At 44.1% G+C, this 25,060-nt stretch overlaps 5 protein-coding genes across 6 annotated transcripts; 3 read left to right on the forward strand and 2 right to left on the reverse strand.

Moving 5' to 3' along the window:
- Positions 1-184: 184 nt before the first annotated feature.
- Positions 185-721, forward strand: LOC108599367. The gene is made up of 3 exons (XM_017986172.2): positions 185-259; positions 314-502; positions 565-721. Exons 1-3 carry the CDS (start codon positions 220-222, stop codon positions 669-671), a joined length of 336 nt encoding a protein of 111 aa, XP_017841661.1. The 5' UTR covers positions 185-219; the 3' UTR covers positions 672-721.
- Positions 722-1,435: 714 nt separating this feature from the next.
- Positions 1,436-1,892, forward strand: LOC108599421. The gene is made up of 2 exons (XM_017986234.1): positions 1,436-1,545; positions 1,609-1,892. The coding sequence occupies exons 1-2, from the start codon at positions 1,497-1,499 to the stop codon at positions 1,887-1,889; spliced, it is 330 nt and encodes a 109-aa protein (XP_017841723.1). The 5' UTR covers positions 1,436-1,496; the 3' UTR covers positions 1,890-1,892.
- Positions 1,893-2,293: 401 nt separating this feature from the next.
- On the reverse strand, positions 2,294-2,682 carry LOC108599401. The gene is made up of 2 exons (XM_017986211.2): positions 2,550-2,682; positions 2,294-2,476 (listed from the first exon to the last, which is right to left on the reverse strand). The coding sequence occupies exons 1-2, from the start codon at positions 2,581-2,583 to the stop codon at positions 2,388-2,390; spliced, it is 123 nt and encodes a 40-aa protein (XP_017841700.1). The 5' UTR covers positions 2,584-2,682; the 3' UTR covers positions 2,294-2,387.
- A 1,641-nt stretch (positions 2,683-4,323) lies between these two features.
- On the forward strand, positions 4,324-18,342 carry LOC108599684 (laminin subunit alpha). The gene is given in 19 exon segments (XM_017986677.2): positions 4,324-4,761; positions 4,945-5,091; positions 6,450-6,884; positions 6,886-7,075; positions 7,132-7,341; positions 7,403-7,511; positions 7,570-8,144; positions 8,352-8,412; positions 8,470-9,261; positions 9,324-9,975; positions 10,037-10,189; positions 10,192-10,233; positions 10,235-10,546; positions 10,600-11,039; positions 11,093-12,849; positions 12,904-15,320; positions 15,322-16,271; positions 16,327-16,544; positions 16,604-18,342. Coding segments are annotated over 19 exon segments (11,112 nt in total). The 5' UTR covers positions 4,324-4,536; the 3' UTR covers positions 18,031-18,342.
- A 1,492-nt stretch (positions 18,343-19,834) lies between these two features.
- LOC108599682 (transportin-1) lies at positions 19,835-25,053 on the reverse strand. Of its 2 annotated transcripts, none has more exons than XM_017986674.2 (10): positions 24,943-25,053; positions 24,537-24,658; positions 23,799-24,470; positions 22,642-23,736; positions 22,411-22,581; positions 22,172-22,343; positions 22,020-22,115; positions 21,507-21,582; positions 21,059-21,233; positions 19,835-20,999 (listed from the first exon to the last, which is right to left on the reverse strand). In XM_017986674.2, the coding sequence occupies exons 2-10, from the start codon at positions 24,633-24,635 to the stop codon at positions 20,892-20,894; spliced, it is 2,664 nt and encodes an 887-aa protein (XP_017842163.1). In that variant the 5' UTR covers positions 24,636-24,658; positions 24,943-25,053; the 3' UTR covers positions 19,835-20,891. The 2 variants fall into 2 exon arrangements, with proteins under 2 accessions (XP_017842163.1, XP_017842164.1); XM_017986675.2 differs by having other exon boundaries at positions 24,968-25,052.
- Positions 25,054-25,060: the final 7 nt, after the last annotated feature.

Consider the following 25,060-nt stretch of genomic DNA (forward strand, 5'->3'; position numbering starts at 1 on the left):
AGCAATCGTACTGCCTTAATTAATAAAAAAGATACAAGCATATGTTGCTGGAATAACCAGAGAATATAATTATGAGCAACAGACCGCGTAGCTGTATATATAATTATCTTATCAATAATAAGCGTATGTGTGCATGCGGTAAACTCCGAGCTAGCAAAGATGAACATATCAAATCAGTTTAGTTGCGCACTGCGCCTTTTGGTTAACTAAACTGAAACAATGCTCAATAAGTTCATTTGCTTGTCTATTCTATTGCAATGTACGTAAATTAAGCAAACAGCATTTGTTTGTATTAGTATTGATTTAATTACAGTCTTGCTGAGTAGCGCATCGGCGCCTCCAGCGCCACCATCACCGCCGCCACCACCGTGTGGCTTGGAGCGGAACTGCGGCAAGGTGAATGAAAGCAGCGCCGTTTGTCGTTACGATGCTGTTAATGGTTGCATACGCAAATATGCCTCCAAATGCCACTTGGAGATCGCTGCCTGCAAAGAGCGCACGGGTATGTGAAGCGCGTATAAAAATTGTATTTATAAATTAATTTAAATAACTCGTTTCTTTCAGTCTACCGCGACTACAGTGACGTATACTGCAGCATGGAGACATTTTTGTGTGAAGAGTCGTCGACATACGAGCGCTGGACAATCTTCTTTGGTTATGCGAAAGATTAATGTGACATCTCAATAAATACTATTATTAGCTGTATGGCAATTTGTATAGAAAATATTTAGCCACTTATAGTCCGCAGCACGTGTTTTGGGTATCACCCGAGTAGCTCGTTTTGCCTGTCACCAATGACGTCAAGCGTATTTGCCCACTAAGAGACTGAAAGACGCCTCGAGCCCCCAATCTTTTGCGTTGCCTTTTAGCTCCGTTGAAGAGTTGGTCAATAGGTTGTTGAAGTGGCATATAAAAACTGCGAAGCGGCTGCAAAAGTTCCACAGTTTATTGGGAATCCCTCAGCCGAATGAAGCTCAAAATGTGCCTATACTTTTTTTGTGGTTAGTTTGAAGAGCAATCATTTTAATTAATTATTAATTTACAATTTATTACAGCGCTTTGCATTAGCGCCAGACTTGTGGCAAGCCTGCCCTTGTTGCCTTCCACCAAGCTGCCGTGCAACTTGCGTGAGCAAATCTATCAGGATTGGCCTGGTGTGCAGGATGAGCGCTTGGCCGATGCCGAGCTGGATAATGCATATGAATTGTACAATAAGAACATGCCAAAAAAAGAACTGCTAAATACAATTTTATAAAAATATGATATAAACCAAAGAGTTGTCACTTGCTAAACATTGACGCAAGTATTGTTTATTTTTAAATAAATGGCATGCGAACATCAAATAATTGCATTTGTTAAAACGTGCGCAATATTTGTTCCTATTCCAAATAAATTCCAACAAAGATCACGTAGATCTGGCACTTATATAGCCCAACAATTGCAACTGCAGATTCAGTTCAAACTAAATCAAGCTTCTGCTTAAAGCCACAACAGCAATGTTCGTTATCAAGCTTATAACAATCACGTGTGCTTTGGCGCTTATGGGTAAGTTTATCAGATTTATATATATATGTATATAGAGTGTGTTGAGCATAAACTTGTCTACAGCAACTGCCAGACCGTTGGATGCATTCAGTGAGGAAGACGATCGGCTGAATGAGATAAGCGCAGAGTTTGACAGAAAACTCAGACTGCCCAATGTGGATCGCATTTTTAGCAGCGCTGAAGAACAAACAAAACAGATTCGCATTAAAATAAGAAATGCAAATAAGATTGACAAGGCGGAGACCACACAGAGCTCCAAGCATGCGCATAGCATGATCACCTCCATGTTATCCTTTGTTAGTAGTATGTTCAACTTTGGCAAAACGATGCTGCGTAATGAATAATTAAGTTAGTACATTAATATTTATGAATAAAAACTGTTGACTTATTTATAGTAATTTAAAAACAACATGACTTAAGTTTCCACAGAAATATGTAAATTAGCTCGTAGGTCTGTTACAAGTGACGTCACAGACTTGCTGCGAGCCAGAATGCTAATTAACACTGCAATACAAATTTTATTGTTTGTTTGTTTTTTTAATGCGGCATAGCCTTGCTTACAGTTGTATTGCTTAAGATATTGCTCAGCCGTTAAACAAGTAACTTTTAGAACTTATTAACCAGATTGCGCAATGCAGCAATAAATAAAAGAAAACTTAAGTGTATTCCGCTTGAATCAGCTTAATGCCGTTGAGCAAGCTTCAATTTAAATGTCAATTTGGTTTATTGAACTTTTAAATAGCTTTGTTTGTATTGTGATATTTTTTATTGTTGAACAAATAACAGATTCTATAAATATAGTATTGCCAGGTACATTCGTATTACGTTTTAAAGGACTTTGCTTAATTTGCATCCAGCAGATGATATTTAAACATCTTATTCAGCGAGCTCATGTTCTGGGACAGCTCATTGCAGACACGTATCACGCAACCTTACAGAATAAAACTCGAATTAATATATGTACATTATTTTTGGTTGGCCAATAGAGTCCATGTCACACTAACCCACAAGATATTTGATCACTTTTAACAGCACCATGGCGAGACAACCGCGTCGATGCACACGCGGCGAGACTTAGAACCAAATTGAACGAGAAATCAAAAATACACAAGCGATTTAATAAAACGCCAAAGCCAGCAGCCCCAGGTGAACGTGAACGGTGGGCAGCGCTGCACAGTGGAACCACTACGAACATTAGCTTAAGCAAATATTATTTGCATGCAAGCAAGTTATAAGTTAGCATTTTAGCCAACTGTGCGCTGCCAACGCAGTTAAGTTAAATCAAGAACTTCACGTATGTGTTGCAATCGATCTTTAATGTATTTGTATACACTTATGCGCTTGCCTTAACACTTACATACATAAAATATCTATTTATTAACGTTGTTTTTATTTTTGGCAAGCACTTAACGTTCATTTGCGTGATACAGCATCTGAAAAATAGCAACAACAAGAAGCTAAAGTTGCATGTTACGTCATCAGAACTCGTTTGCATCTAACTATTGGGGCAGACCAGCTGCTGCTGCTGCTGCTGCTGCACAGTGGCCACAAGCCACACACAACATGCAACGCCACAAATTGGGGCCAAAATAAGCCGTTGACACTCAGTTGCAGCCCCATTATCAGCGCGATTACTTTTGTCATTGCTTGAGCTGCAACCAGTTTCCCCAAACTGTCAAAATGCAACTTAAAACAGCTGCAATAGAGCACACTGGTGCAACATACATTAATTGTATATAAAATATAAACTAAATTTATTTATATTATAACTGTCCCACTGTAGCCGTTACGATGCATTGGTCATGAATTTTAGCGTGTTTTGATCGTGATTTTCAAAGCAACTCGCTTGACTGTCGTTGGCAGTTTCTTTGGTTTTGGTTTAATGGCTCTAGCAATAAACTTCAAGTTTTTGGTGATTGTAGGTTGTGAGTTTCGTTAGCTGTTCGGTCAGGCTTGAGTGAGAATCAAGCATTTAAGGCTAGTCACCTTCAGTTCAATTACTTAGCTCAACACATAGACGAGGCTAATTTAATATTAAATGCTTGCTTTAGAAACCATAACCAGTGCAACAAGTTAATTGATTAACATAACAATAGAAATGACAACTAATTTATGGAAATAAATAGCTTAGGTATATAAATATAGTCTAATGCTCCAAATATTGAAATCAAAATAATTTTGCTTTTGTTTGCAGTTATGAGCGGACTACACTCAAACGCACGTGGCTCAGTCTCTTATCACGCAGTTATGCGCTCGCGCTCTCTCTCTCTCGCTCAGCTGTGCTGCTGCACTTTACTCAACACATGAAAGGCACTCAACAATGATCAGCGTGGTGAGTTTTCTAATATCTAATATGACACAGCAAGTTTCGTAGGATTGCTCACGTTTGATTCAACAAGCAACAATTCGTTATCAGCAACAAGAGGGAAAAAAACTTCCCTCACTTGGGCAATTTTATTCAAAATAAAGCCGGCCGGCATGCAGACTCTGAGAGAATAACTAAACCACAGAGAGCGAGAGAGCATACAAAACTGGAAATGCTGAGAATCAAAGAAAACAAACAACGCAAACAAAACAAACGTTATCGCGTCGATCACAGCTGAGCGATGAAGTAATAAGAAATGAATGAAAACAAATGGGACGGGATCACGCAGTCGGCCGAAGTCAAGACCTGCCGAGCCGATCGTCGACGAATCCATCAGACTTGGCCGCAGACACAATTCTTTTTGGGGCATGAGGAAAACTTCTGACTGCAGCCAGTTTAGTTGCTCGCGACGAGCCATCCAGTGCGGTTGGATGGGCTCTCTAAGGAATTAAAAAAGAAACGAGAAAGTGAAAACAGTGTCAAAGATAAGAAAGTGGAATACATAAGCGAACTCTGAGCCGGAAGTGATTAAAAGACTGCCTAAAAGGACTATCTAAGGACACGTATAGCTTTCCACTGTGTGTGTGGAAGTGTGTGTGCGTGTGTAAAGCACTAGCTTTGCCAGAATGGGGCTGCTACGCGTGACCCCATACTGTGCCCTGGGCGTGGCCCTGCTTATCGCGCTATGTAATGCTGAGCTAACGCCGCCATATTTTAATTTGGCTACCGGACGCAAGATTCATGCAACGGCCACTTGTGGCGAGGATACTGACGGAGCAGAGCTCTACTGTAAACTAGTGGGCGCCAATACGGAAAACGATCACATTGACTACTCGGTTATACAAGGACAGGTAAGCAATGTAGATTAGTTTTAAAAATATACACAGAACTTTTCTGTATAACAAAACGAATCTGGAAGGGGCATCCAGCCACACACATGTGGCATATTCTAATTCTATGCTGCTATTTATATACAGACAAAACTGAAGTTTTTATTTTTGATGAACATGTGTTGATGTTATGTTTCTTTTTAGGTCTGCGACTACTGTGATCCCAGTGTGCCTGAGAAGAATCATCCGCCAGAGAATGCAATCGATGGCACCGAGGCTTGGTGGCAAAGTCCGCCTTTGTCCCGAGGCATGAAATTCAATGAAGTCAATTTGACCATCGATTTCGACCAGGTAAGCAGCAACACACAATAAGGCGCAATCATTAAAAAAGAAAGGTGTATCCCCAAACAAAAGAGCCAGCAACAAAAAAAAAAGAAAAAAGAGAAACAAGTCAATGCAACATGCGCTGCTGCTGCTGCGATCTTCTCTACACACACAACCATGTGCTACAGACAGGGACAGTAAATACATATATAACATACATATGTATGTATTCCAAGACTGGCTCATAAAATTAGTGTGCACATTGCTTTTGGAAACCATTTTAATGGGTTTTCATTTCATTTTCGACAAGAACGTTCGAACGAACGACAGCGAAAAATCTTGCTGAGCTGTTCAATTTGTTGTCTTTGGAGTTTGCGGGTTATCAGCATATACATAAAGTAGTATATATATAAACATATGTATGCATGCTTTTTTATGTAGTAGTTTTTGTTGTCTCAGTTTACATGCTCGCTTAGAAACTGCCACAGAGCACATTGACTCTTGTTTGCTTTATTTTTTATTCTTAGTCTTTGCGATAAGCAAGAAATACTTAGAGCAGCAATCTGGCTGCTTAGATGCTACAGCATACATTCTTTATTAAACTGAACATACTATAATACTAAACTAAAGTCGCAGCCCACGAGCTTATCTTAAATGTTTCTATAAAAAATATATTTGGGGTCAGGCCTATCGCACTTGCAACGGAAATTAAAGAATCTTGTAGTTGGCACTATCAGCTAAAGCCTTTCGAGTATACTTATATACACTATATATACAAATATCCATTGCCTATATGTAGTTATTGCATAGCTGAAAATGAGATCATGCTCATAAAGCAAACTGCAGCGCATGCATTTTAATTTTGAGGAATTTTGAATGCAATAGAAGTAGTCGGATTCAGACTCTGAATTTCAGAGGTTATTCTTATTAATATTAAATTCCAAGTATGTGCTGGAAAATTGTGCAATCTTTTATTGTACTAAATGCTTAAATTGCTGCATTACATATTCTGTTTTAAAGCTTAAAAATCTTATTAACAAACCAAGCTATTGCGGCTACTATGTTTATGTTCATAATATAAACTTTAAACAAATGAAATCTAAATACAACCCATACATATGTGGAAGCTTATTTCCATTTGCTTGCTTTCATTTTCAATTGAATTCAAATTGAAAAGCAAACAGAAGAGAGTAAACAAACGTTCAGCGGACGCAAATGAATTTTGGTTTGCTGGAGAACTTGAGAGTTAATTCTCCGCAATGATCTCATGCTATATACATACCCACATCTTGTGTATAATTTTAATGAATTTGCTTGCGCCGCAAAGCGATGCTATGAGTAAATAAACTTGCCACAACATATCTCACTTGAGTATATATTTTTAGGAATTCCATGTGGCGTATCTGTTTATACGCATGGGCAATTCGCCGCGTCCCGGTCTGTGGACGCTGGAGAAGTCGACGGATTATGGCAAGACCTGGTCGCCCTGGCAGCATTTTTCGGACACGCCCACTGATTGCGACACATACTTTGGCAAGGAAACCTATAAGCCAATAACACGTGACGACGATGTAATTTGCACCACGGAATACTCGAAGATTGTGCCGCTAGAGAATGGCGAGATACCAGTGATGCTGCTTAATGGTCGCCCCTCGTCAACCAACTACTTTAACTCTACAGTGTTGCAAGAATGGACGCGTGCCACAAATGTGCGCATACGTTTGCTACGTACCAAGAATTTGCTGGGTCACCTCATGTCCGTCGCTCGTCAGGATCCCACTGTGACGCGTCGTTATTTCTATTCGATCAAGGACATTTCCTATTGGTGGTCGCTGCATGTGTAACGGTCATGCCGACACCTGCGATGTCAAGGATCCACAGAGTCCTGTGCGCATCCTGGCCTGTCGTTGCCAACATCACACCTGCGGCATTCAGTGCAACCAGTGCTGTCCCGGCTTCGAGCAAAAGAAGTGGCGTCAGAACACCAATGCGCGTCCCTTCAACTGCGAGCGTAAGTTGGCAAGTGTTCCACATTATTTATAGGTGTTAATGCATTTGCTTCTGCAGCTTGCAATTGCCATGGTCACAGCAACGAGTGTGTTTACGATGAGGAGGTCAACCGCAAGGGCCTGTCGCTGGATATACATGGCCACTATGATGGCGGTGGCGTTTGCCAGAACTGTCAGCACAACACCGAGGGCACCAACTGCAACAAGTGCAAGCCAAAGTACTACAGACCCAAAGGCAAATACTGGAATGAAACCGATGTTTGCAGTCGTAAGTGGAATTAGAATAAGCCGTAGTTATGTTTCTAAATCTTAACTTACGACTCTTTCAGCTTGCAACTGCGACTTCTTCTACTCGACTGGTCACTGCGAGGAGGAGACTGGCAAATGCGAGTGCCGTGCAGCCTTCCAGCCACCAAACTGCGACTCCTGCTCTTATGGGTAAGTGTGAGGCTTAACAATTTCACACTTGCTCTTGCTCACAGCTTTCTTCTGACAGCTACTACGGTTATCCGCAGTGCCGCGAGTGCGAGTGCAACTTGAACGGCACCAATGGCTACAATTGCGAGGCTGTCAATGGCATTTGCCCCTGCAAGCCCAACTTTGCTGGAGCGCTCTGCAAGGAGTGCGCCGAGTCCTATTATGGTTTTCCCGAATGCAAGGCCTGTCAGTGCAACAAGCAGGGCTCTATAAACAACGATTGCGATGTGGTTTCCGGCAATTGCACTTGCTTGAGCAACTGGGGCGGCGCACAGTGTGAGCGCTGCAAGGATGGCTACTACAATGAGCCCACTTGCTCCTACTGCGACTGCGATCATCAGGGCACGGAGTCAGAGATTTGCAACAAGCAGTCGGGTCAGTGTATATGCCGCGAGGGCTTTGGCGGTCCACGTTGTGATCGCTGCTTGCCTGGCTACTACAATTATCCATCCTGCCAGCCCTGTAACTGCTCCACCACCGGCAGCTCGGCCAAGACCTGCGACAACACCGGCAAATGCAACTGTCTCATCAACTATTCTGGCAAACTTTGCAACATGTGCAGCGCTGGCTTCTTCAATTATCCGGAGTGCTTGTGTAAGTCCATAAAATATACATCCTTCAATTGAAGCACATAAGCTGCCATTATAAAAATACGCGGCTTTATTAAAAAGCGCGGCAGTTAACACTAACACTTACTATCGATAGCTCGATACTTATGATCGATAATTTGCTCAAGTGCATGAAGCTAATTTAAGCTGCGCAATTAATTAAAGACAAATTAATAATATAATTTACTTGCAGCCTGCAGCTGCGATGAACATGGATCAGAGGGCGTTACTTGCAATGCGGATGGCTGCTTCTGGTGAGTCCCAATTCTTCAAAATCTTATGCGCTCCACTCACATTCATTGTCCTTTTAGCAAGCCCAACTTTGATGGTCGTCAGTGCGAGCGCTGCAAGGAGGGCTTCTACAACTTCCCAGCTTGCGAGGACTGCAATTGCGATCCAGCTGGCGTCATAGATCAGTTTGCCGGCTGCGGTTCTGTGCCCGTGGGTGAGCTCTGTAAGTGCAAGGAGCGCGTCTCTGGCCGCATTTGCAATGAATGCAAGCCGCTCTACTGGAATCTGAACATAAGCAATCCAGAGGGTTGCGAGGAGTGCGATTGCTTTATTGATGGCACCATTTCGGGCCTGGACACCTGTGCGCCCAAGTCGGGCAACTGCTTCTGCAAGCCGCACACCATGGGACGCCAGTGTAATGAGTGCAAGGATGGCACCTTTGATTTGGATGGCTCTTCGCTGTTTGGCTGCAAGGACTGCAACTGCGATGTAGGTGGCTCCCAGTCCCGTAGCGTTTGCGACAAGACAAGCGGCCAGTGCAAGTGTCATCCACGCATCACAGGACGCGCCTGCACACAGCCCTTGACTACGCATTATTTCCCCACACTGCATCAGTTCCAATACGAGTATGAGGATGGCTCACAGCCCTCGGGTGCTTTGGTGCGCTACCAATACAACGAAAGCATTTTCCCGGACTTTAGCAGCAAGGGCTATGCCGTATTCAATGACATACAGAACGAAGTGCGCAGCGAGCTGACTGTGTTCAAGTCCACACTCTACCGCATTATCATACGCTACATGAATCCCAATGACAAGAACATAACCGCCAGCATACTCATACAATCCGAGAATCCGCTGGAGGTCGATCAAAAGTAAGTTGAACTCACGGACTTTATATAGAACTTTATCATTATAATGTATGTGCTTTTGCTAGCGTCAAGGTGCTGCTGCGTCCCACAACCGTGCCGGAGTTTATTACTGTATCTGGTGCCAAGGGCAACAAGCCTGCTGCTGTTGTCTTGGATCCTGGTCGCTACATCTTCACCACCAAGGCCAACAAGAATGTCATGCTGGATTACTTTGTGCTTTTGCCTTCCGCATACTATGAGGCTTCCATACTCACACGTCACATTGCCAATCCCTGTGAGCTGGGTCATATGGATCTCTGTCGTCACTACAAGTACGCCTCTGTGAATGTCTTTGAGCCTGCCAACACACCCTTCCTCATGGGCGACAACAACAAGCCTACAAAGCCCACGGATGTGTACAGCGATTCGGAGCACTTTGAGATTGTTAGCCATGTGGGCGAAATACCCGTGCTCAGCGACAAGCAAAAGGAACTCAACTACATTGTGGATGTGCCACACAGTGGACGCTATATCTTTGTCATTGACTACATCAGCGATCGTAACTACCCGGTGCCCTATGATGTGAATCTGCGCCTGGGCGACGATATGGAAACTACCTCCTCGGTGTATCTGTATCCTTGTCTGTACTCCACTGTCTGCCGCACGCCCATCAACGATGATGGACGCGAAAAGACTTTCTACATCAACAAAGAAGATTTGAAGCCAGTTATAATTTCTGTAAGCTTAACAAACAAATGTTAACAAAGACTGTTTGGTTATAATTTCACTTTCTCGCTAGGCTGACATTGAGGATGTTTTCCGTGTGCCCATCATTTCCGTCACAGCCATACCTGTGGAGCAGTGGTCCATTGACTACATTACACCCAGTCCCGTCTGCGTTATACACGGACAGGAATGTGCCGCTCCAAAGTTCCGCTCGGTGCCTGATTCCGAAGAAAGATTGAGTTCGAAACAGATCATGAGGATCGCATAGCTATTAAATAAGCCACCCTATGCTGCCTTTGATGAGCGTGTGAAGCTCGTGCAGTTGGAGAGCCCAGATAATGGCACAATTGTTATTGAGTCCAAGGTCTCAGAGCCACGTCGTTATGTCATTCTGGTCAAGTACTACCAGCCACACAATCCCAAGTACCAGGTGCACTACACCCTGACCGCGGGCAAGAACCAATACGATGGCAAATTTGATATACAGCACTGTCCATCCAGCTCGGGCTGCCGTGGCGTTATACAACCCGCTGGCGATAATCCGTGGTTCGATATTGAGGATGACTTCAAGTTTACGCTGACGGTAACAAAGACATAACAAATTGCTGACAAATATACTAATTAGTTAATTTTTAGAACAATCGCCGTCAAAGCGTTTGGCTGGATTATCTGGTGGTCGTGCCTTTGGAGCAGTTTAACAACGATTTGCTGGTAGAGGAAACCTTTGATCAGACCAAGGAGTTTATCAAGAACTGCGGCCAAGATCATTTCCATATTACGCACAATGCCAGCGAATTCTGCAAGAACGCCGTCTTCTCCTTAACCGCTGATTACAACAGCGGCGCGCTGTCTTGTAATTGCGACTATGAAGGCTCCACGAGCTTCGAGTGCCATCCGTTTGGTGGCCAATGTCAGTGCCGTAATAATGTCATAGGCAGACAGTGCACAGCCTGTCGCACGGACTACTACGGCTTCCCGGACTGCAAGAAGTGCGATTGTCCCAGCATTGCCATGTGTGATGCCAACACAGGCGAATGCAAATGCCCGCCCAATGTGGAAGGCGCCCTGTGCGACAAGTAAGCTTACCCAAAACTTTCGTTAACAATTTTCTAACATCCTGCGCTTTTAGATGTGCGCCCAACACCTACGGCTTCCATCAGGTTATTGGCTGCGAGGAGTGTAACTGCAACTACATGGGCATTGCCAACGGCAATCAGCAGTGTGACATGTTCAACGGCAGCTGCGAGTGTCGCTCCAACATTGTGGGACGCGCCTGCGATAGCTGCGCCCATGGCTACTATGAGTTCCCAGGCTGCAACTCGTGCAGCTGCCACAAGCCAGGCACAGAGCTGGAGGTGTGCGACAAGATCGACGGCAGCTGCTTCTGCAAGAAGAATGTCGTGGGTCGTGACTGCGATCAGTGCGTGGAGGGCACCTATAATCTGCAGGCGAGCAATCCCGATGGCTGCACCACCTGCTTCTGCTTCGGCAAGACCTCGCGCTGCGACAGCGCCTATCTGCGTGTCTATAATATGAGCCTGTTGAAGGATGTGACCATTAACTCTGCCGACTTTACCGACGTCAGCATCGAGTTTGAGCTCTGGAATGTTACGCCCGATGAGTTCATTGTCAATGAGACTATGCTGCGTGCGGATTTCTCATTCCGCGAGCCTGGTGATCAGCGTGTTGCCTACTTTGGTGTCTTGGAGTATCTGCTGAATCAGAATAATCACATCTCTGCCTATGGCGGCGACCTGGCCTACACGCTGTACTTTACATCGGGCTTGGAGGGCAAGTCCATTGTGCGACCGGATGTCATTCTGCTGAGCAAGGATCATTTGCTGGTGCATCAGAGCTACGAGCAGCCCAGCAGCAACTTGCCGTTCAGCAATCGCATACAAATGGTGGAGAGCAATTTCCAAACGGTCACAGGCAAACCCGTTAGCCGTGCAGAGTTTATGATGGCGCTGCGTAATCTCGAGAAAATCTTTATACGCGCCAACTACTGGGAACAGACGGTGAGCACAAAGCTCTCGGATGTGTATCTAACGCTGGCCGATGATGATGCCGACGGCAGCAGCGAGTATCAGTTCCTGGCTGTGGAGCATTGTCACTGTCCGCCGGGCTATTCGGGCCACTCTTGCGAGGATTGCGCACCGGGCTACTATCGGCAGAAGAACGGACCCTATGGCGGCTACTGCGTGCCCTGCGAGTGCAATGGCCATGCCGACACCTGCGACTGCGCCACTGGCATCTGCAACAACTGCCAGCATTCCACACGTGGAGATCACTGCGAGCAGTGCATTGCTGGTTACTATGGCAACGCCACGTTGGGCTCACCACATGACTGCATCATCTGTGCCTGTCCACTGCCCATCGATTCCAACAACTTTGCCACCGGCTGCGAGATCTCCGAGTCCGGCGATAAGATTCATTGCGATTGCCTGCCTGGCTACACTGGCGCCAGCTGTGAATCGTGCGCCAATGGCTTCTACGGCTCACCCGAAATACCCGGCGAGGTGTGCAAGCCCTGCGAGTGCTCCGGCAACATAAATCCAGAGGAGCAGGGATCCTGCGACACACGCACAGGCGAATGCAAGCACTGCCTGAACAACACCTCCGGCATGGCGTGTAATCTCTGTGCGCCCGGCTTCTATGGCGATGCCATCAAGCTGAAGAACTGCCAGAGCTGCGACTGCGATGTGATGGGACTGCTGGAGTGCGATCCATTCGAGGGTAAATGCAAGTGCCTGCCAAATGTCATTGGCGAGCGCTGCGACCGCTGCATGCCAAATCATTACGGCATCGATTCCGGCATGGGCTGCCATGCCTGCGACTGCGGCAGAGCATCCAACTCTACACAGTGCAATGGGCACACCGGACACTGTAAGTAGCGCAATATATAATTTTGATTTTTAAATGCTAATCTCTATTCTGCAGGCACTTGCAAACCTGGTGTGACTGGACGTCAGTGCGATCGCTGCACTGTTGACCACTGGAACTACGGACCCGACGGCTGCACGCCGTGCAACTGCAACATTGGCTACTCACGCGCCGGCACCGGCTGCAATCCGGAGACGGGTCAGTGCGTCTGTCTGCCTGGCGTCATTGGCGATCGCTGCGAGGCGTGCCCCAATCGCTGGGTGCTCACCGAGGATGGCTGCATGGAGTGCAACAATTGCCATCATGCGCTGCTCGATGTGACGGATAAGATGCGCTATGAGCTCGATGGCGTGCTCAAGGATATACATAACATGACCATGGCCTTCTTCACCACACAAAAGCTGAACTACTACGACAAGCTGGCGGATGAGCTTATACCCAAGGTGCAGCTGCTGGATCCCAATAGTGTGGACCTGTCGCCCTCGCGCAAGCTCAACAGTGCGCTGGAGGCGTCCAGCAAGGCGCACGCTAAGGCGGTCAACCAGACGCTCAACAATGCGCATGACATACGCCAACGCGCCAGCGTGCTGCTGTCCAATGTGACCGCCGTGCAGGAGGAGGCGCACCTGAGCGCTGATAAGGCCAAACAGGCGATTAAGGCCGTTGAGTCGCTCTCACAGAATCTGGAAGCCACGGCAAGCAGCAAACTCGAGGCAGCGCTGGAGGAAGCGCAGCATGTGCTCGACCAGATCAATGGCACGCAGATCGAGCTGCAGAAGAATGAGGAGTGGCTACAGAAGGCGCGCCAGCTGTTCGATGAAGTGGACCTGCAAGTGGAGCCGATCAACCAACAGAATCGCAGTCTCTCGGGACTGAAGAATGCCATTGGCGACTTTAGCGACAAGCTGGAGGACTTGTACCACTGGAGCGAGGACTCGAAGAATCGCTCTACTCATGTGGAGCGCATGAATGTGCACAACAAGGATGCCTATGACAATTCCAAGTTCGATACCGTGGCCGATCAGCAGAAGGAGGCGGAGAAGAACATTGAGGAGGCAAACAATTATCTCAAGAATGGCGAAATGACACTGGGCTACATTGGCGGCAAGCTGGAGGATCTGCGTGGCGCGCTGCAAGAGCTCAAGGCGGTCAACAATGGCGTGGACATGGAGCTGCCTGCACGCGATGAGCAGCACAAGGAAGCCGAGGCGTTAACAGAACAGGCAGAGGAACTTGCCGCTCAGCTAACTGTGCGTGCGCATGATCTGAGCGAGAAGTACACGGACATGACGGCCCACGCTGAGCCGGCGATACGCGCTGCCACTGCCTACTCCAACATTGTGGATGCCGTGCAAGCGGCAGAGCAGTTCAGCCAGGAGGCACTCACAGCAGCTGGCAACGCTACACAGATCACCGATGGCATTGAGGATCGTGCCGGCAATGCGGACAAAGAGTCCTCAGAGCTGTTGCAAAAGGCGCGCGAGTCGCTGCTGAAGGTGCAAAACGAACTGCAGCCCAGGCTCAATGCCTCCGCCGGCATGGTGCAGCAGATTAACCAACAACATGCGGATACGGACAAGAAGCTGACGGATACGAACATCATCATTGAGAATCTGCCGGCGAAGACGCAGCGCGAGCTCTGGAGCAGCTCCAATAGCAACGCCAGCGATGCGCTTGATATTTTGCAAAATGTCAAGGAAATCCTCGAGCCAGTGAGCGCGCAGACGCCCAAGGAGCTGGACAAGGCGCGCAACATCAGTCGCGATCTGGACATAACCAAAAAGGACATCTCGCAGGCCAACAACCAGCTGGATAGCGTAGAGACAGACATACCCAGGCTAACCATTATGGCTGATGAGCTCAGCGAGCAGCAGCAACAGGTGGCCGAGGAGAGCCAGAAGCTGGGACAGTCCATTGAGCATCTGAAGCGTCAAATTGAAACCGCGCGTCGCTTGGCCAACAACATCAAGGTGGGCGTGCACTTCACGCCCAGCACCGTGCTGGAGCTAAAGACGCCCGAGAAGGCGCCGCTGCTGGCCACCAAGACCAAGCTGTCCACCTTCTTCCGCACCGATGAGCCCAACGGCTTCTTGCTCTATCTGGGCAATGACAACAAGACGAGCCAGAAGAACAACGACTTTGTTGCCCTGGAAATTGTCAACGGCTATCCCATTGCTACCATTGATGTGGGCAATGGTCCGGAGCGCATTACCAGCAGCAAACATGTCTCCGATAACAAGTGGTACCAGGCCGTGCTCGATCGCGTGGGCTCCAACGCCAAGCTGACCATACGCGAGCAGCTGCCCAATGGCAAGGTGGAGGAGCATAGCGAGACGGGCTATCTGGTGGGTGCCAACAATGTGCTGCATGTGGATCCCAATAGTCGCCTGTTTGTGGGCGGCTTGCCAGGATCTTCGGAGTTTACAGCACACGATGACATACGTCAGAATTCATTCAAGGGCGACATTGAGGATTCTGCGCATTGGTGATGAAAACGTGGGTCTGTGGAACTTTGTCTATGCCGAGGACAACAAACAGGGCGCCAAGGAGCGCGAGGTGCTGCTGGAGCAGCAAATGCCTGTCACGGGACTCAGCTTCAAGGGCAATGGCTTTGTACAACTAAAGGCTTCGCCATATAACTTCAAAACACGCTCCAGCATACAGTTCCGCTTCAAGGCTGCCAAGGACGCGAAGAATGGTCTGTTGTTCTTCTATGGACGCGGCAAGCATTACATGTCCATTGAGCTGGTCGACGGCGCCGTTTACTTCCGCTTCAAGCTGGCCACAAAGACGGTCTCGTTGGGCAGTCAGGATCGCTATAACGATAACAAGTGGCATCAGGTCGTGGCCGAGCGTGATGGTCGTCGTGGCTTGCTCAAGGTGGACGACGTGCTGCTGTTCCAGGAGGAAGCAGACACAGCCGCCGACGAGGATATGCCCAAGCTGCAACGCATGTTCTTTGGCGGCTTTCCGGGTCGTCGCAACCACACAGAAATCGTGCAGGAGAACTTTGATGGTTGCATTGATGATGTCAGCATTTCGGGCTACAAAGTCGATCTGACGCAGTACGCCAATGGCACGGGCGTAGCCGAGGGCTGTCCCGACAAGTACTCCACCACGCTGTCGTATCCACCGCATGAATATGGCTTCCTGCGCATTTCCAATGTCAGCTCGGACAACAATTTGCACGTGGGCCTGGAGTTCAAGACACGCCAGCCGGATGGTGTGCTCTTCTATGCGGCTAACCACGATCAGAGCTCAACTATTGGACTTACGCTGGATCAGGGCTACTTGATTTTGCGCAGCATGGGCAGCGAACTGGTCACTGATCAGCATCAATACAACGATGGAGAGTATCATACTGTGAGTGTGCATCACGATGGGCTGCAGCTGCGTCTCTCCGTGGACGATGTCGAGGATAAACGGTAAGCAATTATTGCAATAATTTGTTCATTAGCTCATGCCTTTGCCAATTTGCAGCTCATTGGAGACACCACAACCTTTGCTCATTCAGGCTGGCGATATGTTCTTTGGTGGACTGCCAGATAACTATATACCGCCAAAGGGTGGCCTCTCCAATCTAGCTTACTTTGTGGGCTGCATCAAGTATGCCACCGTCAACGAGGAGATTATCAACTTTGCCGACAGCGCTGAGAAGAAGAATGGCAACATTAATGGCTGCCCACAGGATATACTAGGTAGGCGCTGATGCATATCAAGACTTAAGACTTAACTTATGTTTTAAAATCTATTCTAGCATACGAGCCCAGCTTGCTGCCAACGTTTTATCCAACTGGCGCCAATGAATTGGAGCCATTTGAGCCAGCAAGAAGACCATTTGGCGAACTGAAAACAACAACAAGCACCACAACTACAACTACAAGCACCACCACATCAACAACAACAACAACAACTACAACCACCACAGAGGCGCCATTTATAGCCAAAGATGACGAGCCGATAATGCCTGTTACCACACAAAAGACACTAATCCCCAGACCGCGTCCCACTGCCAAGCAGAACTTGCCCAGCGATCAGCGCTGTGCGCTGCCCATAACTCCCAACTATGATGTGGACTTTGTGGAGGCTGGCTATCGCTTCTATGGCTCCAAGGAGCAGCGTCTTGAGTTCCACACGCTGCCCGTCAAGCTGCGCAAGCATTATGACATCAGCATGACGATCAGAAGCAGCTATCCAAATGGCCTGCTCTTCTACGCCGGCAGCAGTGAGCGTAAGGAGGACTTCATAGCCTTCTATATGCTGAATGGTCTAGTGTACCATGAGGTGCGCGTTGGCGCCACCGTCAGCGCGAAGATTGTCAGCGAGGAGAAGCTGTTCGATGGCAATTGGCATACGCTGGAGTTTGTGCGCACTAGTCGCAAGATTAGTCTGAGCGTAGATGGCAAGGAGCAGTCAGGCTCCGTGGAGCTAAGCGATCGCAGCGTGCCTGTGATGGTTATCAGTCTGCCCGTGTTTGTGGGTGGCATCAGCAAGTTCTTGGAGGAGGATGTCAATCGCACAATCTCATTGGGCGGCTCAACGTCTAATTACAATGGCTGCATCAAGGATATCAAGCTGGGCGGCCTGGCTTTAGAGACAGAGCCTATGCCGTACCAGGTGGTGCCTTGCTCGGATCAAGTGGAGACGGGCGTGTTCTTCCATCAGCAGGACAGCTATGTGAAGCTGCTGGATCGCTTCCAAGTGGGCACTGAGGCAACCATAACATTCGACTTCAGACCACGCGATCCAGATGGCTTGCTGTTCTCGGTGCACGGCAAGAACTCCTACATGATCTTGGAGTTGGTCGATAACTTGCTGGTCTTCACTGTCAAGTCCGATGCCAAGAACACAATAACAACCAACTACACGCTGCCCGATGATGGCAGCTACTGTGATGGCAAATGGCGCAATGTGCAGGCCATCAAATCCAAGTTTGTCATCACCATAGCTGTGGACTATCGCAGCTCTGTGCCTGCTGTGGGCTACGAGGGTTCGGCAAACACCAAAACGAATCGTCCATTGTTCATGGGCGGTCATCATGCGTTCACCAAGGCACCGGGCATCAAGACCAAGAAGTCCTTCAAGGGTTGCATCAAGAACGTGAACATCAACAAGAAGCTTGTGCATATTACACCCAATCTCATCAAGGGTGATATTTGGCAAGGCGCTTGTCCCTTAAACTAAACTCCAAATGGCTTTTAACGACTCTGGCTTGGCTAAAGGACAAATGATTTGATTATCTGTTACATTATTGAAGAATTGCTAGCGTGGAGAGTTGACGAAAGCTGGAATTGTTGAAAGGACTACGAACGAACAAATTACGAACAACACATCGACGGGCGGAATTACAATCTGCAAGTTTTGTAAATCTTTGGAGCTTGCAGCATAACTGCAAGTCGTATATCCTTTATCTATAACTATAAAGATTTGTGCCAATTTCATTTTAAAAAGTAAATAAACTTTCATTTCATTTGTAACTTTGAATTATTATATAACTTGCTTGCTTTGAATAAAATTTGAAATATTTCTATCTTAACTAAATGTTTACTTTTTACAATTAAACGCATTTACAACTTTATGTTATACATTATATATTTATTCATGTTTCTGATTAGCTTTCCACAAATCTCGTTAGTTGAATGTAGTGCACAGGTTTTAGAATTATGGAATTCAAATAGAATTTACTTCGATATAAATTCTATTTACACTCCATAATGCGTTTCGACAGATTATATTGAATTCATATGTTGTAAGGGATTTATTATGATCTTTGCATATATACTGTAGATATATATAGTTACAGATGCATTTAAATTTGCTTAGATAGTAAATATATATATATGCATATAAGTAAATATGTCATTTTATTAGTATATTATTATGTAATAATTTGATTTGTAATTGTATATTTGATGTTAAGGAATAACACTTGTTAAAACAAGAGCTCAGTTTTAGTTGGTTGCCGATGCTGTTATTACAATATATAAGATTGTTACACAAAATTCAATAGATGAACAGGGTCACTATAAAATCATTTATGTTTTAGATCTAATAAATTTATATTGTTTTTTTTCCTATGTGCCCTGCATGTGTGTTGTGTGTGTTATTTGATTTTGTAGTACTTTAATTAATTTTAATATTTTCTTGTTTTTTACTGCTTAAATGCTAATCACTAAGATCACCCGAGAGAGATACAAACGCACGCGAACGCGACCGATATTCCGCGATGAATTCGGTTTAAGGTACAACGAAATCACGATTTTTTTAGTTTTAGTTTTGCCTTTTTGCTTTCAGTTATTTATTTATTGTTAATTATTTATTTATCAGTTTAGTTATCATTGCTTTTGCTATTATTGGGGACCCGGGGGCGAAAGTCCCTTATTTGTAATTTTATATATCCTACATATTTGTTGAGTTGAGTTTACCGCGACGCGAACGAACGACCCGAAGTTACATTTATTATCACACGTTCCCCCTTTTACTGTTTATCGAAATTAAATTTAGAAAATACAAACCTGAATACAGTTTGTATTTAATTAATACTATTACTTAAATTTAGTTTGTTTTTTCATACATTTGAATTTGTTTTATTACTTATTTCTTGAGTGAGTTTTTGTTGTTGTTTAGATTTTGATCCGCGACAATTTCAAAGACTTTTGTTTTCATTTAGTAGTACCACTATATACCTAATCATTTTAAAATTTGTTCTGTACAATCATCATACATAAATTATATGGTTATGCGAAACAAAAGTCTGAAATACAAATTAAATACGTTCCTATACAAAATTATATAATACTTTAAAAAGTGATCAGTCAATGGTTTCATAATTTGTTATTTTACTTTTTGCTTTTATACAACTTTTTTCTGTTTTATTTTGTTTTTTCTTGCTTTAAACGAATATCATATTGAACGGAATTTTAATCTCAATCTTTAAAAAATATATATTTAGAGCAAAATAACAAATAAATATTAAAGCATATTTAAAAAAATTTTCTAATTTGCATAGCATATGAATATCAAGTCGTATAAATACATAAATTTGTATCAGTAACAGTTGCACTATTATTATTTATCTGTTTTTGTATTTGTTTTCTTTTCCTTTAGTTTTATTATTACCCGACGAAGTTAGACAGCGCGATATAAACGAACGAACGAACGAGCGACGATAATACGCGAACGCGAAACCGTTAAAATCCGAAACGCGACGATTTTTCATATTATTTAAGAATTAAGTGTTGGGTACGAGTTTGTGAAATTCAAGAATCGACAGAATAGTTGTTAATAATGGTCTATGGTAATTTGAACGGAGTTTACTTTTTCTATAACATCAGTCTTGGTTGATATATAAATATATTTATGTCTGCTGAATTTATGGATTCTTTGGATTTTTCATTTCACAATCAGCCCAACGCTTTTCTTTTATTATTGATTACGATGGTTATTCTTTCACTTCTTTTTCATTAAATTAATTGTATTATTTTCAAAATTTACGCGATACGAATCGTAATATCATAAACTATAAATTTAATGTTCAATAAAGTAAACACAGTATGTCAGCATAGTTAATTTTGGTTTGGTCTGTAAAAATAAAGCGTTGCAAATGGTTACGACTGTTTAATGATATATATGGTAACTATAGCACTGGATCCAGTTAAGTACGGTCGGTACACGCCTGTCTATAAGTATTTGATTTGATTTTACGCGCTACAACTGTCTACATTCTGCCTAGCACAGAAATAGTATATTCAAATCTAATAGATGAGCTCCTGCGTACGTTTTGGAGTAAATGTATATATGTGTGTGTGTATATAAATGTTATATAGATGTAGTATATATATAGTATATAGTATATATATATGTGTTTGTGTTTTGTTATTTTTAGATTTTGACTTTATAAGTTTAAATTCCAATAGTTTGTTGTATTATTCGAAGTGCATCGAATCACATAATTAAAACATTTGTCTGCTACTGTGCTTACACTTAGATTAGAGACGACGACAGGCTAATTCGCATACGGGAACATAATTTGTCTAGTTAGAAGCTTAGATGTTGTACATGGTGACCAGACGTTCCGAAAGGGTTGGAGGAAATTGCTCGACAAATCGACGCCAGTTTTCCTCGCCCACTTGTGTCTTGAAGCCGAGCAGTATCTGCCGAAATGAATATAGTTTGTATATTTGTAAATAGTTAAATTTATAAATATGCTTACCTTTTGTATCATTTGATGCAGATCCTGTGGTGGATTCACCCATGAGGCTATCGCATCGCAGAAGAATATAAAATCGGGCACAATGCCTGCGGGATTTACGGTTATCATGTGGCACATGCCACGAAAGGCCGAGTCCTTTTCATCATTGTCGCGTATGTGACGCAGCGAGGTGCACCTGTTCAAGAGTATAAGTCATTATGATCGTATAATTGATGTATAGAGCATGCCACAGGCAGACACTCGGTTAAAAGCCAAGAAAATGAAAGTTAACATTGATGGAAAGTTATTAATTTACAGATGTAAGAAAATGGGATTAAACAAGAATCTTTTGCGTGTTTTTTTTTTTTTTTGTATTAACATGAATTTGTTGTTTTTGTTAAGTTAGAGCAAAAAATGTACTTAAATTATCTAAAGAAAGAATAAGCTAGTTAATAATTGTGTTACACACCACTGTCGTACAAAATCGGGCAAATAAGGAGCCATTTCAACTGGGCACACATAACCTAGACGACCGATTGTTATTGCTAAAAGAACAGAAAAATATAATAATAAATCAACTGAATTAAATTATATTACATTTATTGTATATGTGTTTCTTTTGCTTTGATATATAATGCATGTTCGATTGATTTAATTGCATACAATAATAAATTTAGCAAAATACAACCAAACACATATAATGATATGACATGAATTTAAATATTGTTCTCTTTCTTTCTGTAGTTGTTGTTGCAATTTGGCGACAATGTGTCACATGCAACAATAAATGGCATAAAGAATAAAAACAAATATATTTTCAATTTATGTAAATAATTTGCAAACATACATATATCTGTACAGACATGTACAAACAAAATACATTTAGAAATATATTGCGAATAGACATAAATACTTAATTTAAGAGTTTCACATTTGAAGAATTTCTTTTTGTTTACGCTGTTTTTTTTTTTTATTAACTTACCTGTATTCTCCAGCAATGTTTTGGGCGTATTTGGACTGTTGATAATAACAAATAGGGAATGATGTACCAGATGTACGTACTGCTTCGTTTCCTCACCTACAAGAAATAATATTCAGCATGGATTGCAATAACTTAACTTGTTCTTTACTCACCCAGCTTCATGCAAATCTCGCCAATAGCCCAGGTTGCATTATTGCAAACCGATATAAAATCAGGATTTAAATTTTTAGCCAATATGGGAAAGAATTCGCCCATAAACGGATGCACATGAGGAAAACAAGCCTTGGTCAGATCGCCCAGCAGCGCAAAGGACGATTGCCGCACCTTAAGTGAACGTAAAGTTGAATAATTAATAAACAATTCTAATTTATTTATGATATTCATTCTTTACCTCAGGCAAGACATCCTGCATACATTGGTAAAGCAGATGCATAATGTTGCTGTCGGCCACCAAGGTTTCAATGTGACGATCCAAGCCTTCAGCCAGACCAGACAACAGATCCAAGGCAACAATCATACGCTCCTTATCCAGATGCTCAAACGAGTGATTCTGCTTGCACAGCTTCAAAATTAAGTATTTAGTTATATACAAAGCAAATAATTCATTTTATTTAATGCATACCATTTCCTGATTAATTGTTTGCTCAATTAGTGATATGCATCGCTTGTAGACGGGATCACAATATGGCAAAAAGCCCGACTGCAGCGCCGTTGCAATGCTGGACAGGCACTCGAGCAGTGGAAACAGATCCTTGTCATCGTCCTTCAGCAGATTCCATTTGTCAATCAGTGGAGGCATTAAAATATCTATATATTGCGGCTTATTTAGATGATGTCCTACAGAATCAGCCAGAGTGCCAACAGCATCGTACAGAATCAAGAGATTCTTATGCTGATACTTTGAGAAAGCGAATACAAGTGTCTTAAGTATATACTCCAAGTACGGCACTAGCTCAGTGCAGGCTTCCTCCTCAAGTGTGGCAAAAGCTGAGCATGCGGCCTCCTGAACGCGCTTATTGGAGTCCAAGATGCGCTTTAGCAACTCCTCCATGAGTGGCTTCAGGTACTGATCATGTGGCTGATTGACCACCCAGTTAGCGTAGCGCGACAGCGTCCAGCATGTGATGGAGCGCACGAGCGCCTTCTTGTCAGACAAACAGCTGATCAAATACGGTATTAATTCTGGCAAATGCTGTATCATGCCCTGCATACAGCCCTCGGCAATGGCGCCCAGAGCGAGCACACCACTCTCCTTGATGACCCAGTCCTGCTGGAAGAGCGTATCCTTGAGTATGGGCAGCACAATGGGCAGACAGTCCTCGCGGAAAACATTCGCCAACACATCGAGGGCAGCCGCACTGCACTTTCGCAAATTCCATTCGGATAATGAACTCTCATCGAACTCGTCCTCTTCATCTTCGCCGTCGGTTACATTTCTGCCATCGCCACTTTTGAATGGAAGCGGCCGTGATTTGTACAAACGTGGATGTATATCCTCTTCACGATCTGGCACCATATCATCTTCCTCCACATTACCCTTGAGCAATATAATATCTATTTCAGAATATCGCATACCGCGCACCAACACTGGCGCCAACTGTGACAAGTAGGGCGCCAAAACATCTTTGCAAATGCTTTGCTCCGCCAGCGACAACCAAAACTCTGAAGCCTCAAGAGCCACGCCCTCGTCAGAGTCCTGTGTACGTAGCAGCATGTACTACAAAGTGAAATAATACAATGTAAATAAACATATTTTTTCCTTTCTATCGTCGAGCTTACCTCAATGATCTGTGACATATGCGGCATCAATCTGTCCATGCGCACCTCAAGCAGCATAACCAGGCCGTGACAGACATTTTTACGCACCTCGTGATCTTCGTCAGATGACAGATTAAAAAGATTCTCAATGAACGAGTCAATGTGCATCATGAGCACTTGAGAGCGATTAATAATAAACTGATTTATGCAAGCAATCGCATGAGAGCGTATCTTTGGGCTGCTGTGCTTAAAGTATTGCAAGAATTTCGGTATCATCACGTTAAGCGGCCCATTGAGCGCCGCCGAGTCCAATATTTCCGCCGAATCCTCGCAGATTTTTTGCAGTGCACTAAACGCGCCCTCGCATACATTATAGTTGGGGTTATCAAGCATTTCGCATAGGGATGGCAACAATTGCGGCCAGTTTTGAAGACCGCCATTGCTGGCTATTGTTGTGATTAGAATGCCGACTGTGGCGCGTATCAGCGGTGAATTATCGCCGACAGCTTGCAGACATTCGTGTTTAATATATTCAACAATTTCCGGTTGTAGGTTGCTCCCGTGCATCCGTATATTGTTCTTTAGTATCAAACCGCTAAGAGAACGTGTGGGCTCATCTTCGGTTTTCAGTTTGGTTAGCACATAGATTAGATATTTGTTAAAATCTGGATATTGATTAAACTCCTCCAGTTTCTAAATAAAATAATACAAAAATTGTGTAATTTGTGCTAGATATTTAAAAGAAATTTCTATGCTCACCATTTGCACGGCCATTTGGGTCGCTGTGTCTGGTGACTGAGATTCTTTTAAGATCGCAATGATCTGTTGTAGACCTTCTGCCTGCGGTTCCCACGTCATTTTGTTGTCCTCAGTTTTTGATGCTGCGTTCAATAAAATTTGTTAGACTTATCGCAGAAAATCAACCCCGCCCACAAACTGTATTCTAAGTGAGTTGAATGCCTTCTAAAAGGGTAGTACGAGAGGCACTTTGTCCGAGGCCATCTCTCTATACAAACACAGACGCACACACACTCACGCATACTCAGTTATACAGACAACGTGAAAAAAAAACACGTAATGCAATAACCGCCATGTTCTTTGTGTCGGTTTACTAAGTACCCGTTAATTATTGCATTTGCACATGCATACTGTTATTTACACTAACCTTAAATAGTTTTAAATGTGTTTACCCAACTTTGCTGCTTGAAAACCCTCTTAATTTGCTCTTTTTTTCACTTTTTCTGGCAGATGAATTTTTTGTGGTGGCTGTGGTGTGATCGGGC

This window comes from Drosophila busckii, chromosome 3L (genome assembly GCF_011750605.1).
Source record: "Drosophila busckii strain San Diego stock center, stock number 13000-0081.31 chromosome 3L, ASM1175060v1, whole genome shotgun sequence".
Lineage (NCBI taxonomy): Eukaryota > Metazoa > Arthropoda > Insecta > Diptera > Drosophilidae > Drosophila > Drosophila busckii.